The 16,603-nt window shown below is 38.8% G+C and overlaps 1 protein-coding gene across 1 annotated transcript in view; it reads left to right on the plus strand.

Annotated features, from left to right (window-relative positions):
- The first annotated feature begins 221 nt into the window (after positions 1 to 221).
- The window catches only part of LOC122791484 (extracellular calcium-sensing receptor-like), a 108,566-nt gene continuing 92,184 nt past the window's right edge, over positions 222 to 16,603 (plus strand). The window contains exons 1-2 of the mRNA XM_044059227.1: positions 222 to 323; positions 4,073 to 4,909. Coding sequence (XP_043915162.1) covers positions 222 to 323; positions 4,073 to 4,909 — 939 coding nt within the window. The remainder of the gene's footprint in view (positions 324 to 4,072; positions 4,910 to 16,603) is intronic.

Below are 16,603 nucleotides of genomic sequence, written 5' to 3' on the forward strand. Positions count from 1 at the left end.
ATAAATTTAATCAGGCTACTAACATACAGTAATAAATGCAGCAGAATAAAAGCACACGAACACTTAGAGCACACAGCAAAGAATAAGTTAATAAAGTAGGAAGAGCACAGTTAGAGTAAGAGCAACTGGAAAAGTGTAAACATTTTTTTTTTGTTAAGTGGAGAGGGAGGAAACAGAAGATAATTCAAGATTAAGAAACTAAGGGGGGTTGGCCTTCCCAAATGTACTCTCTGTACACATTAGACAGAGATGATGAGATGGAACTGGAAGAAGTGTCAGAAATGAAAGAAACAAGGGGGCAGTCCTTCCCAAATGATCTCACTGTACTCACTTGAGTGAACAAATGAGAATGTGCTGGGAGGAGTATCCAAAAATAAATTTACAGCAGGGGCGGGCAATAATATGCATTGAAGCTTCCTTGACATGGAATCAAACCCAGACTGCAGCGGTGAGAGCTCTGAATTCTAACCACTAGACCACCAGGGACTCCGCTATCCCTCCTTTCTCCTTTTTCAATTCATAATCCTCTTTCTGATTAAATCTCCATTCAAAAAAAACTTTTTTTACCAGTCCTTCAAACAGCTCTCACCTCCTTCACTTCTAGTCTGCACTTCTACATTCTCCTATTTATAGTCTTTTTTCTCTACTCCTACCACCTGCATCCCTAACTGCAGTCAGTGTTAGTTGAGTCATTTCCTGTGATGCATATAATTCCTTTATTATCCCTTCTGTTCTCTTCCTACAAGTCACATTCAGTTTTATATTTTGCCCTCTGTGCCCTCTCTTGTGTTCCTCTCAGTACACTAATCCCTTTTCCTTCCATGTGATGCTGGCTCTTGTATGATGTTCTAGGCTCTGGCTCCTCCTTATCACTCGTCCTTTCCTTTGCATCATTGCTACTGTCTGCACCAGCCTTTTTACCTTGGCTTATTTCTCTGTCTTCCCTTGTCTGGCTGCATCTCCTAATTTCTTCATCCATCTTACTCTGCGCCACCTCAATTGTTTATGATTCCCTTATAGTCTCTGCCCATGCCTTCCTGCCTTCTGCTTTTCTGCCCTCTACTTTTGACCATGGCTTCTGGTATCTCCTCATCTAAGAGATAATTTAATCCATTCTCATCACAATTATCTCTAGCTTCTGTATGCTGGGCACATCTCAAACCTTTATCTCACTCTCCATCTCTGTTCTGCGTTCTGTGCTGCTAATCTTTCTTTTGAGTTATAGGAGATATAAATGTTTAAATAACTATTATCTTAGAGATTAGCTGATAAATAAGGAACAGACTATGTGGTCCACCTGGTCCTTACCTGCCACAAAATGTGTGTTTTTTGTTCAACTAAAGAACAAATAAAGTAAAAAAGTCAACTAACAAGAATGGTTAAACATCTCTTATTGTTTTCAGTCTTATACAAATTATTTAGGGGTGATGTATGTAGGTTTCATTGTACTAACTGATCCATTTATTTTTGAATGCCTGTTATATAAATGACAATTCCCATTTTACCAAGACAAAGCATCTTCAAGGCTACTGAATAAAATGTCATGTACAAGACATGTAATAGTTTAAATGGCATTAAAACCTTCTTGACATTGATATATATGAGACAGAAGGTACAGAGAAGGAGTGATATCTTTCTGGCTTCTTAATGATCAAAGTTCATAAACTTGAACTAAAACTGTAACACTTATGGATAGCCAGTGTGCTCAAAGAAAGATGAACAAAGCAAGAGCTTAAAGTCTGAATATATAACAGATGTTGTCAAGGTTTTACAGCTCAACCTTTTAGTGCAAGAAATCTAGACAAAGTCTAAAATAATAGGGAAAAAAAGGCTTAAAAATATGGGCAGGTTTTAGAGATTGCTCTTATAAATTTAGAAAGTTGCTAGAATAACAGGATTTGTGTTAGTATGCATTTTCTGAAAGACATGAAGACTGAAATTCAAATGTATGCCATTATTTAGTAACTTCAATCGACAGTGATTTACATCAAAACCGCAAATTTTATGAGGAAGAGATCAAACATATGATGCAAAAATCTGGACATTTTGCAGAAATCTGGACATTAGAAAGTTATGGTCAGGGTACACATCATATTTTTTTCTGTAGATGTTTGAGTATAAAAATAGGTCTGAATTAGAGAAAATTTGGAGCTGTTAATTGGCTAATGGCTTGTGCTGTAAAGAAACATGATTCAGTCTAGCCATTATGTAGGGAATTTTATTGATGTAAGAAGTTATTAAAGCTGGGAGGGATTGACTAAAGGGAATACAAGTGCAGGGAAAGAAGGAAAACAGAGGTGGAGAGTGAGGGAGTCAGTTGTGGGGTCAAGTCATTGAAGGCTAAAGTAAGAGAAGGGTGGAAGACATTTACTGTGCAAAGTCAGAAGTTTTGGATGAAAAATGACAGCCCTACAAACACTGAATATGTCTGGAGGAAGGGATGTCAGTGTGAATAACAGAGACATGGCAAGACAATAGGAAGGACTGTGCTGTGGAGCCAAATGTTAAGGTCTCCATGAAAGAATGAGTATAATGAAAATGGAGGAGAATGAATGAAATATACAGGGAAGTACGCAGGAGGAGATAGGGAATGTAAGTCAGGATACACCAATGATTGAGTACAATGCCCCATTGAATGTATCTGACCCATACACAGGTTAAAGTCAGCTACCTGACATTAAGGACTGGAAGGAGGAGAGCAGAAACCAGATGCAGAGGCCATTATTAATTCAGCATTAACTGCATTACCCAGTGTAAAATGTGTTATGCTAAGTTGATCACAGAAAGGAAAATGAAATGTAGAAATAAGAAGATGGAAGGAATATGTAATTAATACTATCAATGTAGTACATCAGGAAGGATTCAGTCAGAGGGCAGAAGAAAAAGCCACAGGGGAAAGGCATTATTTTGATATAATAATTGCACACTGCAGCAGGCCCTTGATATGCTTCAAACAGTTCACAGGTGAATTATAATCTAACTGCCCTGAAGGACAATTTGAAGCCTAACCGATAACCAGAGGTTAGAATCAAATCTTGTACTTTGTGCCTTTGAGGTGAAGATCTTAGCTATTATATCAAACCCATATCCAAAAGGAATGCATACATTTCCACATAGGTGATTATTCCTCATTGCCACAAAAGAAGTAAATGATAACATTATCCCATATTTGGGACACAAATCCAAGACCTCCAGCGCTGGTGTCACAGCTAGTGGACCAACAACAGCCCCTGCTGCATTCAAATCTGGAATTCCTTTAGAGGGACAGGCAAGTTAAAATGACAGATAAGGTTCAAAAGAAAGACAACAAGGGATAAAGGGCTTAAGGGGGCAGCACAGCTTGATGCTTTGCATCCTAAAATTTAGAGGGACAAAAAGAGGAGGAGGTTGATCTTTGTGCACAAATAGTTCACTTGGAGTGCAAAGAGGCTAAATCAGAGAGAAAGGAGGAGACATATGCTGCTGATAAGAAGATACAGTTTAGCCTGGACCAGCATAAGTACTTCAGTGAAAGGTTGGTGGGCAGATGGGATAAACTAATGGAATGAATGATAGGAAGCAAATTCATGGATTATTTAGGGACTTGTGGAACCAGTGGAGTTAGCAGGTAGAAACAGGTAACTGGAATACACTTTCATTTGTTTTCTGCTAGCTCACATATATCTGTGAGCAGGAAACCCTTAATGTTTCAGATCAGTGTTCTTAAAGAGGATTATCCAACTGCTGAACCCAAAACATCAGGAATGCAAACATGAAATTAGCTCATGGAAGCACACAGTATGAAGCATAAATAATTTTCAGTATAAACTCAAGTCACACCTTAAACATTTGTATTATTTGCTCTAAATCTAATTACATTGAAACGGTCTAGATATTATTATTTTTTTTTTAAATGTTGCAACTCACTGGAGATACATAAAATAAAATCATTTAGCGTATTCATAAGAAGATAGTTAATTCAAACAATTTAAACATTTACATCTTTATTTTAAAAGCTTATTTTTTGTCAACTGCATTCCTAAATAATTTAAATTAATGCAAATTATTTGATCATACTACACTTTTCTTTCAGCTTAGCTATGGTTCAACTGTTACCCTTCTGAGTGACAAACTACAGTTTCCATCCTTCATTCGTACTATCCCTAGTGACTATTTCCTCTTCCATACTATTGCCCAGCTGGTTATTACATTTAATTGGACATGGGTTGGTCTCATCAGTGAGGACACAGATTATGGCCGATCTGGCAGCCAAATGTTAATGCAACAGTTTGTTATTGCTGGTAGGTGTATAGCCTTTTCAGAAACTATTCCAGCAACATTTTCTATTACTAAAATCCAGAATATTGTTTCTGTAATCAAGGAATCCTCAGCAAAAGTAATAGTTATCATTGCATCTGATGAAAGGGTAATTCCACTCATGGAAGAGCTTTCACAGCACAATGTGACTGAAAAAGTCTGGATTGCAACTGAAGGGTGGGCTCCAACTCCAATGTTTTTAAGGAAAGACTTGTCAAATGTTTTAAATCTCACTATAGCATTTGGAGTGCATAAGGCAGAAATGCCAGGATTTAAAGCATTCCTTCTAAAGATTCATCCTTCAGACTCTCACAACTACATTTTTGTAGATTCATTTTGGAAGGAAATCTTTGGTTGCCAATGGTTACATTATAACAGAAGCGTTGAACCATATGCTTCATATTTTAATGACTCAAATACCTGCACAGGGAAAGAGACACTGAGTGCAAATGGCATAGCATTTTTCAATGGCAATGATTTAAGATATGAGTACAATGTTTATAAAGCTATATATGCTATAGGGTATGGTCTACAGAGCATGCATACATGTATTTCAGAAGGTATAAAGACAAATGGAAGCTGTGGAAATATCAGTGACTTTAAAGCTTGGCAGGTAAGATGGACTGATTTTTTATAGCTAATTTTTATTCTGCCTCTCTTGTTTAATAACAAACAACTAGTTTCTGAGATCCGGCATTAGAATTACCAGTGAAAATCGGGAGTGTTACTAGTGAGGAAGGTGATCACTCTCCAGTCACAAATGAGCTGCACTTTGCTCTTAGATAATTAGGCACCTCATACAGATTCAGAATGGAGAGTTGATAAAATCAGCAAGAAAAGTAGATTGCTAGGACTGAATACATCCTCATGTCTTGGTGAGTACCTTTATGAGGTGGACCCTGTTTTTACAACATCTCACTTTTATATATATATATATATATATATATATATATATATATATATATATATATATATACTGTATTTTTATAGTATATATGATGACAGAAGTAAGTTAAAAAATAAAAAGACTGCTTGGTGCACAAGTTTCAGGATCAAAAGGTGCTCGAGCCTGGAAGTTGGACTGTTACCAGGACTGGAAAAAAATGACAGTGTAGAATCCTCAAGACACAGAAACATTCCTGCAATGGGGTTAGGCCAGACTCAGGGGGAGGATGGTGCCCCTGTTGTAGAAGGAATTAGAGGTCCACAAAAAAACACAAAAACTGACAGTCCAGAAAAAAAGCCATACAGATGACAGAGTAGACTACTGAAGATGAGAAAGAAAGAAAGAGAGAAAGAAATGTATTGCTACTATTATGTAAAAAGCCCAGAATTTCCAGATAACAGACATTGAAAAAGAATAAGAGAGAAATTAGTGTAAAGAAAAATACTTGCACAAGAAAAACTGCCAAAAACTTCAAATGCAAATGTGTGTTCATTAATACAAAGGATCCATGAAGAACATTATATAGACCTAAAAACTTTAGGCTGTTTGGAAAAAAGAAGCAACTGAGTAAGTGTGAAAATGAAAAGTAAAAATTCAAGAGATTTTTAGAAGTATAAAAAAGAAACTTGGGCATGGGAAAAATAGATCTGATATGGTGCAATATTTATGTAAAGGAGAAAGCCAAACTAATCAATACAAAAAAGCAGTTCTAAAGATATTTGAAGAGAAATACAAGTAAAGACACACAGATATAGAAAATGTCACAATACAAAAACAAGATCACAAAGGGGGAATGTAGAACCTAAGATTAGTAATGTAGAAGTTAAACAAATAGATACTGAAGTTATGGAATACCTGTGATGTGACTGGTTCAGTGTTGCAAATCTAACTCTAATAATGTCACAGCATGTTGGAACAATGAGTCCCCAAAGTAAGGAGAAACAGGTGGAGTGGGAGGCATCTGAAGAAGAAATATAGACAAGGGAAAGAAAAAGAGATTTGATATGGTGCAATATTTATGCAAACAAGAAAGCAAAACTAATTGCCACAAAAAAGCAGCACCAAAGATATTTGAAGAGAAGTATAGGCAAAGGCATCCAGATATGGAACATGTCACAATTCAAGAAAACAAAATGTGAAGTAGAAAAGAGGATTAGTAATTGAGAAGTTAAAGAAACAGAAACTGAAGTTATGGATTACCTGTGAAGTGAAGGATATAGTTTTCAAAGTCCACCTCTGGTAACATCACAGGATGATGGAACAATGAGATCCTGAATTAAGGAGAAACAGATGGAACGGGAAACATATCTTCAAGGGCCACATGAAGATACTCTGTAACCTTCAGTAAGAAACCAGTACAAAAATTCAGTTGACTTGCACAACATGGGAAAGAGCAAGAAACTTTGGCAACTCTGATGCAGTCAGTCTTGTGGAGTGATAGGCCATTGAGTTCCCATATGAAAGAACACAGGATGGTGCTGGATGCAGCTGAAGAGAATATTTCACGGGTCGATATCCTGGATCTTTCTGTAGATCTTTCTCCTATCCACAGGAAATGGAGAACAAGAATGTGCCCTTAATTTAGAATAAAATGATCTAAGGGAAGAGTTGCTTGATTTAACAGAGATGGATAGACATATTAAGATCAGTGAAAGAAATAGATTACAGAATGTCAGTAGGACTCAAAATGTTAGAAGTTTGATAAAACAAATGAACACAGTAATCAACGTTATTAAAAGAATTCATGTTATATGACAGAAGTAAATAAGATATATTACTGTGGAGCTAAATTAATAACAGATGAAGTCTTACCACAAAAACACAGGGCAATAAGGGAGAGGAAGGAAAGAAATATAATGCCATTGTGAAAGTATTGAACAGAGAAAATTATAAAGCAATTAAGAAGTGTCATTGTTAGAAGAGTACAGAAGAGGAAACAGATCAATGAAAATACTTAAAAAGACAGGTGTGAGAAAAGCAATGCATAGTATCAGAACACAGCAGGATCTATTGTACACTGTTGCAAATAATAAACTAAAGATATCAATACATTCAGAAAAACATAGAAGATATGCAGATAAATTTAAAGGAAAAGTACAAAATAAGTAATTCATCAATAACCCCAAAAAAGTTTTATAGAGTACTGGGAAACAAGGCAAAATTCATAGAAATGCCACCAAAAAAGAGGAAATAATGAAAGTTTGGAGAAATGAAGATACTATTGAACATAACAAAGATGCTGAATGGATAGAAGAAGTAAAAAGCAGCAGTAAGATGTTCAAGTGTACAAGATATGAAATGGGATGAAGTAATATCCAGAGAAATTGAAATAAAATTAAGAAAAACTCCTAACTGGATGCAGTGCCTAACTTCTGGGTAAAAGTATTAACATTGTTACATACAAATTTAGCCTTGAGTAAGAACTACTTATGTGCACACCCCAAAGAGATAACAACCTGGTTAACAACAGGAAAAATTATACTCCTCCTTAAGAGTGAACCTGCAAGGTATCTGGAATTGATGCTGATACAGTTTATAGTCATTTAGAAGAAAACTCAATCATGGCAATAGAACAAAAAGGTAATAAAATAAAGTCATATAGAACAAAGGATCATTTGTTGTTAAATAAAGCCATAATGAAGAATTGTAAAGGGGAAGAATCTAAATATGGCATGGATAAACTACAAAAATAAAATTGACAGCATCCCACATTCGTGGATAAAGGAGTCCTTTCAGATGTATAAGATGGGTCTATATTACTTAGCCAAAATGGTATTCTGGCGAACACCTATTCATCGACACCTAATCAGCAAAAATTGCTTTAGCGTTTTATTGAATTTACTAAGGGCAAGGAAATACTTGCTCACAACACAATGGACCAACATCTACATAAAATTGAACCCACCCACCCCCAACTATATATACCAACTCCAAGATCGCTCTACAGTGGAGAAAAAGGCAAAATTCTGTTGTTGGCCAACTACATCTTTGCCCTTAGTAAATTCATTGAATCACTGATGCGATTTTTGATGATAAGGTGTTGATGAATAGAATAGGTGTTCATTGGAATAACATTTTGCTGATGTAATATAGACCCATCTAAGATGCACCCTGCATTGATTGATTATATTACAGTGATCATGAAACAGTGGCAAACCACTCTGCAACTAAGCCATGATAAAGGACAAATTATTATCCCAGGGATAAACATTCAAAGAGGGATATTTCAGGGTGACTCCTTGTCACTGTTGCTCTGTTGCCTTGCTGTTAACCCATTAAGCTGTCTACTTAACAGATGAGGTCATGGTTACAATTTGGCTCCCAGAAAACAACAAACTTCTGTTTGTATATGGTTTAAAACTGTATCGCTCATTAGATCAGTACTGAAAGCACAACTGCAAGCAGTCAAAACTTTCTCAGATTATACAGAAAATGTCATTTGGGCTTAACAAATGTCAAAAACAACCTTTAAAGCAAGAAAGCTGCAGCACCGATAAAATATCAGCCTGGGACATGAATGGGATATAAAGGAACTTGAGTAAGAGGGAGTGTCTAAATATCTGGGAATTGATGAAGGATCAGCAATTAAGGATGAACAAATGTGAACAAAACTTCATAAGGAATATTTTATAAGAGTAAAATTAATACTGAAAACAGCCCTGAAATCCAGGAACAAAATCCAAGCTATAAACCAATTTACTCTTCCTGTTCTTACAGTTTTGGGGTGATTGACTGGCCCCAAAAAGTATTGGATCAGCTGGACATGAAAACAAGAAAAATGTGTCATGCTTTTCAAATGATTTATAAAAATCAGTGTATACCAAGATTATTTATTCCCCATTCTGAGGGAAGTATGGACCCCACAAAATTGATTACATGTATAAATCTGCAATCATAGGATTAAGTAACCTCACAAGTCCCAAACATAGTGAAAGTTTTAAAAAAATGAGGAGAAAAAAGTCTAAGATGATTTCCCTTCTTGGTTTAACAGAAGCATATTGGCGTCAAGCAGGAATGTTAGTTAAGCCAGAAGTAGACAAACATCAGGCAGCAAATAAATGTGCAAAAAAGCAAAAGAAAGAATATAAGGTGAAGGATCAGATAACAATGCAAGAAATTTGGAAAAAGAAAGTACAGAAAACTCCTGGAACAACTTCATGATCTGACAGAGGAATGGTTAAGGAGGTATGAATTTAAACTTAAAGGTGAAGGGTTAATACTGGTGGCCCAAGATAGTGGGCTATGTACACGTTGATTTACAAAGTCCATTGAACATGTGGGAGAAACAGACAAATGTAGGTTTTTATAAAACAGAATTGGAAACAGTTGCACACCTTGTTGCTGGTTGCGACATACTAATGGCAGAAGGACTGTATGCTGAAAGGCATAATAATGTGGCAAGACTGTTGCATTAGAGATTGTGCAAACATTACACTACTGAAGTAGTTGAGAAGCATTAGAAACATAAGTCACAAAGCATTACAGAGAATGGTGAAGTTTATATTATATGGGATCACATATTATGAACAGTTTAAAAAGTAGATGAGAGAAAACCAGATATAGTTGGCCATAGATTCATAGATTCATAGATTAGTACTAGGCTAACTGTCCTCAGAGGCCATTTTAAGCCTAGCTAATTACCCCATGTGAGAATCAAACCCTGCACCTTGTGTTTCTAAGGTAAGCACTGTAATCATTACACCACCCTCCCACCCCTTACACCAACTTCCCACGCCATGAAAAGAAGACAAATGTAGCATTGAGCAATGAAATTGCTACACCTAGTAATTACAATGTCTTACATAAAGAGAGATAAGAAGTCATAAAATACCAGAATTTGCATGCAGAAATGAGAGCAATGTGGAAGAAGGATACCCATACAGTTCCAATAATAGTAGAAGCAATGGGCCTGATAAAAAGAATTTATAGTTATATAGTTATATTTAGATGTGCTATCTATACATGAGTGTGAATGGGCCTTAAATCATTCCTCTAGAAACATACACGCACACTCACTCACACACAACTTTACATTTGACAGGACTGAGTTTACAAATGCTACATGAATACTTATTTGTACTATAGTGTTACACAGTTATCACAAGCACCACAGACACTATAGGGCTGAGGGCTACCAAAAGGAATGTCTACAGTGATTGACATCAGCACATCATGTGATATAGGCCAATGGGATGTGTACTGGTTGGGACAGCCTCATAATGGAATTTTCTCTGTCACTGTCTCTCTCTTCCCATCTCTCTGTGTGTATATGTTTGACATATTATTGTCTGTTGGCCTTAGATATGTGTGAGTATTCCTATCCAATGTGTGTGTAATGCATACATGGTGTACAATTTGGTGTGTGTGCACAGACATCTGCAAATGACAGATATGTATAGTCCACTGTGTTGTCAGACATGGGCTTCATTTCTCTCTGTGTAGGAGCATGCCCAGTATGACCTTCTGTATTGAGTGTGTGAATCCATTCCAGGTAGGGTTGTACTCCAGTCCAGGGTTTGGTGTTTTACACCTACAGCTAACAACCTGTTTCTGCAAGATAACTGTAGATAGGTTGACAATATGGAGTCACAATGGGTGATAGATAGGGGGATACTGTAACTATTGCTGTCTGTGCTGCTTGTGTTACATTGTTGTTGTTAGCAGTTATTCAGACATATGTACTGTTTTACACTGTGATGTATTATGTCATCAACTACCATATTTCCCTTAAAATAAGACCAGGTCTTATACTTTTTCCCCCGCAGAAATACGCATTAGGGATTATTATCAGGGGATGCCTTATTTACCACCCCCCCCGTACAACAATCTACATTGATTCATTTATTCATGTACAAAAATTGACATTTATTCATGTACACAAATTGACATTTTTTCATGTACACAAATCAACATTTATCCATATACAAAAATCAACATTTATTCATGTACACAAATTGACATTTATTTGGTACTTTTCCATTATTAGGCAACAGTTCTAGGTAACATGTTAACAGTTGTGTGAGAATTCTACATAATCAGTGCAACAAACAATTCAACTTCAGAATATCTATACCTTGGCTTTCACAGTGCAATATTTCGTGCTTAACAGAAAGTGCAGAAAAATCTCAATACATGTATATTGGAGGAGGGTAATAAAACAGGTGAATAACTGCCACTTTTTGAGTGGTGATGCTTTCTTTATTCCTTACCCAAACCATAAGAGAAGAATGATAGAAAGTCATTAAAATGAAGTCTGGGAACTAGTGGCCTTTACTTTGTAATTACCCCTTGATAATAAAACATTACCTTAATACAATAAAGTCAAAAAACTGACGAGCTTACTGGCAGCTGAAAGCAGAAGCAATCCATTTTGTTGCCCCGATAATGGAAAAGTTATTCAAATACAGTCATGTCATCTTCTTCTGGAACATTGTCGTAAGTCTCCAACCCCCGAATTCTGGCCTGAATTTCTTGCGACTCCATTTCCTGTAGAACCACTGGCCCCAATCTGTCATGCCTAGCAATAGAGCTCTCCTTAAATGAGCACTGCTTGTCTATGTAGCCTGCTCATAGTGCATTGGCAACACAGCTGTCAGTGATTTTATCCCATGAATTCTTCATCCAAGTCCTGAACTCTTGCAGGCTAGGCTTCACAAAGTTTCCATGCTGATTTTTCTCCATTCTATTTTCAATGTAGTCATTGAGTTCCATGCACAAATGGCTTGTTTATTGCAATATCAAGAGTCTGGAGATAGGCAGTCATTCCTGAGGGAATCATTCTTTAATCTATTTATGTCTGTGCAAGGAATTTCTTCATGTCTTTAGCATGGTGAGTGCTGGCTGAATCCCAGACTAGCAGACCTCTTTCACCACCTTGCAAAATAAGTGGCAGCATTACATCAACCCACTTCCTTATAACTGCTTGTGTGCACCAGGCTTTTTCAGTTTCAAGAATGTAAATGCCGGAAACATGTTCAGTCTTATCTTTCTTGCCCTTACTAATGATTAGAGGTGGGGTTTTATTTCCATCTAGATGAATTGCCAAAATACAGGTAACATGTGCACTTTCATAACCATTGGAGGAAATGTAGATTGACGAGGCACCCCACTGATCAATTGTTGTTTGAGATCCTTGGCCCATAAACACTGCAGTTTCATCCATAACAATCATGTTGGAGAGTTGGTATTTAGAAAAGTCAATGCCATCAACAAAGGACTTGAATGCAAGTGCATGCTTAAAAACTTCAGTATCTTCCAGCTTGAACAGTATTGTTGATCTTTTTAGAGACAATTCATATCACTGAAGGAAGCCATCCAGCCAATGTTGTGATGCTTTGAATTCTTCTGGGGATATTTCTAACTGTGATGCCATTGCAAGGACAAATACTTGAATATCAACCCTGCACACAACCAAAGTCTTTTCTCTCCTGTTAGCAATCCATTCACAGATGATGTCTTCCAGCTCAGGATATAATGGTTAATGACCTGATCCACACTTGCACTTCTTAACATTTCCCTCGTCGGCCTTTTGACTGAGGTTATCGTACGCTGCTCACCATTTTTGGACCATTCGGAGATCCAACTTCTTCTCTTTGCAAAAAGCCATCAGATTCTTTCCCTGGGAGTCCTCCATAATTCCTTTCTTGTACTCTATGGAATAACTCTTTCTTTTTGCACTCATCTTGTCTGGGGGAGGGTTAATTGAAGACTTACGAGACAATGAACAGGTGTGGTTGTGTCTTCTTAGTCATTGCCATTTTGTGTTGCCACTCCTATCAAGTGCTCACGTTTTACGTGCATTGTCTGTACTTTGACCAATCAAAGTACACTTGCCAGTGTTTATGGGTCAAGGATCTCAACCATCAAGTGTGAGTGAGGATTAGGGTTACAGTAAGAATTGTGGAGGACTCCCGGGGAAAGAATCTTACAACTTTCTGCAAAGAGAAGAAGTTGGGTGTCTGAATGGTCTGAAAATGGTGAGCAGAGTATGATAACCTCAGTCAACGGGTGTCAATAATATTATTGTTTATAATTACACAGGTCCGTCGTGTGTTGTTGCCGATCTTAACTGGGGCTTATTTTTGGGGTAGGACTTATATCATGACCACCCTGGAAAACCATGCCAGGCCTTATTCTCTGGTTAGGTCTTATTTACGGAGAAATACAGTACTGACAGATATAATTATTTGCTCACAGTTATTTACTGGGAAAATACAAAATGAATGAAACTGAGTCCAGTATTGTGGGCTGCAGCTTACACATTCTTGCACACTCCTGCCATTTTGGAGGGGTAGCTACAGACACTTGCTGATGGGTCTGTGTAAATGGTCCAGCACCTTGGTAGTATGGTGGCTGAGGATCCCCTTCTTGTACATATATTGACTTAACAGAATGGCCATATCCTGCTGTGGCCATACCTCTCAGCCGTACAGATTCACTCAGGTTACCTAGAGGCAGGACTCATATAACTGGTCAGTTCCCCTTCATATTGTGGTTTACAAGCAGGTTTGTAGCCACCCATTAATGGGTTTGCAGGCAGGAGTAGTATGGGTGCACATCAGAGTTTCAGACTTCACACACTCCATGACATCCACGCTTCTACACCCCCCTGTTATTCTATCCTCTTCCTAACATTATGCAAACAATATCTGAGAAGTATCCCTATAGTTGGCCCTTCATCCCAGCAGTATTTATAGACTGGTCCACAGTTCTTGCAGTAGGACATGGGGGGCATGCTAGTGGGATTTGTCAGCATGGCCTTGCATTTGTGCTCTGTTGACTGTGTTAGATTGTTAGTTAGGACCCCATGAGATACCATACATTGACACTATGGGTGATGCACAGTCCTTTCACATAAGACTGTAGGCTATTTGGTAGTGATGCGGCCATCTGTAGCAAGCCAGTGCATTCTATCACTCATACATTCCCAGGCTGCGAGCCAGTGGATTCTCTTGGGGTGACAGGGTAAGTTGTGAGGTGTTACTGGCAATACTTCCTGTCCATATTGATCCATTAGTCTGGATGTAGGCAGGGTGCTGCTTACAGCTAGGGATACACCTGTATAGGACACCTCTTCAGCATGCTGCATTCTGTAGATATTCCCATACAGAAGTGGGGTCATACTGTACTCATTCCCAACAGCAAGGATATGACCTGTGATAAACCTGTGGCTGATGGTGGGGTGAGCTGAGTGCATGTGTGATATAGAAGCTACTGGCAGCTGACTCACAGATATACCTGGGAAACTCCCCTTATGTTGCCTTGTGCATGGACATAGGCAATCTCTCATTACTTTATAACTGCCTTTTGTGGTCTGCCAGTGATTGGCCAGACTACACTAGTATTCCGTACTACATGGACAACTAATGCGCTGCTAACAATTCCAAAGTTGTGTGCAGTTGACAGATACATTATATGCACTCTGTCTAGGATACTTCCACCTGTGTATTGTGTGTATATAGGGGCCCACATTCATGACATGTCCATCTTTCAGATGGTGACAGATATTGACATCTGGACAGTGAGTATGGACGACTGCTAACATGGGTATCACTGAGAAACATTGTGGTTGGCACTGCAGTTGTCAGAACATGGCCCTGTCGACCACAGCAATGCCCATAGGCCACTGAGACAACCCTCCAGGCCTACATGCTGACCACTTCCAGACAATATTAAACACACAACAACTTACCACACAGATCCCTGTATACTGTACACATGCAGCAATCTATCCTGTAGATTGGGGCAGCTCGGGCAATCTGTGCTCCACTGATATTACTCCTCACACTTACATGCTACTGCATTTCTACGTAAGATTGTGGGGTGGGGGGCACACCTGATGACCTTAAACATTTACTATGACTGTACTGGTATTTGAGGTACTCATCTTAGGTTTTATTGACCTACATTTCAGTTTCAGATTTCTTACCCTTCAGAACTAACATACAACTGCCAGACCTGTTGTAGTCTGTGTGTGTAGGAATGGAGAGGGTCTGTTCACCATTGCCATAATTTGGAGGCCTTAGCCCAGCCTTTCTTTATGGTTGTCTACACCTGTCCTGCTGGCTGAGGCCGGTGATGGGTATGTGAGCTTCACTGACATGCATGTGTGTGTCCTATGGACACCCACAGTTATTTGGGCCACCACATGTACTGAGGTGGGATTTGTTACCTTGTCTAGTACTGCCTAGTATGTTGACACCAGTATTTGTTATGGAGTTCATGCTGCCCATATAGGTGTCCGCTATCTACTGCTATCCCATTCGGCAACCCGATTCCCTTGCATGCTTGCGTCCATACCATAGATACAACTATCAGAACATACTACCCTATTCAGTAATTGATAGGAAGAGTGACTTACTTTGTGGCTGGTCCAGTATTGAGGATGGCGCTGGAGGGCTGACTATGTCAGATGCACATAATACACGCCCTATACATGGTAAAGCACAGGTAGTGTCATGTTTGGCATCCATTTTACTGTATGTGCTAATCAGAGAGAGGTATCAGTCTCTGGGCCCTTACAGTGTCATTGCGTGTGCTCTGCATTGCCTCTTTGCCAAGGCCAGGGCATACTGTGCATGCCTCATCTGCCTACAGGGGCAGGGTCAGGATGTTCCTCCTCCAAGTCCCACTGTGCCTGTTGTGGCCTTGGTAATGGTGGGGGTTGGCCCCTCCCCATTTTGTTCCTGCTGCAGCTGTTTCCACAGGATCATATTGTGTAGCATGGCACATACTATGAACATTTGTCCACATGTAGCTGGAGAGTACTGGAAGGCTCAACTGAATATGTTGAGGCAGCAGAACCGTGACTTGAGGATCCCAAACACATGCTCTACAATGATCCTGGTTTGTACGTGTGCCTAATTATGGTGTTCTTGTTCGGGTGTGTGTGTACTTCTGATGGGTGTCATCAGCCACAGCTCCAGTGCATAGTTAGCATCCCCCAGTAGATGGCCATATGAGATGTTCCCAGTGGCAAACACCTGATATAGCTGTGAGCAATGCCAGATGTGGGAGTTGTGATAGCTTTCAGGGCTGCCCACACACACATTCATGATAATACCCTGGGCATCGCACACGACCTGGCAGTTGATGGAGGGGAAGCCCTTGCGATTTATGTAGACCCTACCCCACTCACCGGGTGGTGCTTTGATGTGGATGTGCATGCAGTTTAGAGCAACAACTACATGAGGGTATTCTGCTATATGGTAGAAAAGACGCATACTTCTGGTCAATGCCTCATGAGTGGTGGGGAAATAAATATGCTCATTGGCATGTGGTGTCATGGCATCCAGAAACTGGTGGAGTACCCTGGATGCTAATGCCTGTGAGACCCCCATGATATCCCTAGTTGATCTTTGG

This window comes from Protopterus annectens, chromosome 17.part0 (assembly GCF_019279795.1).
Source record: "Protopterus annectens isolate FY-2018-M chromosome 17.part0, PAN1.0, whole genome shotgun sequence".
In the NCBI taxonomy this organism is placed as follows: domain Eukaryota; kingdom Metazoa; phylum Chordata; order Ceratodontiformes; family Protopteridae; genus Protopterus; species Protopterus annectens.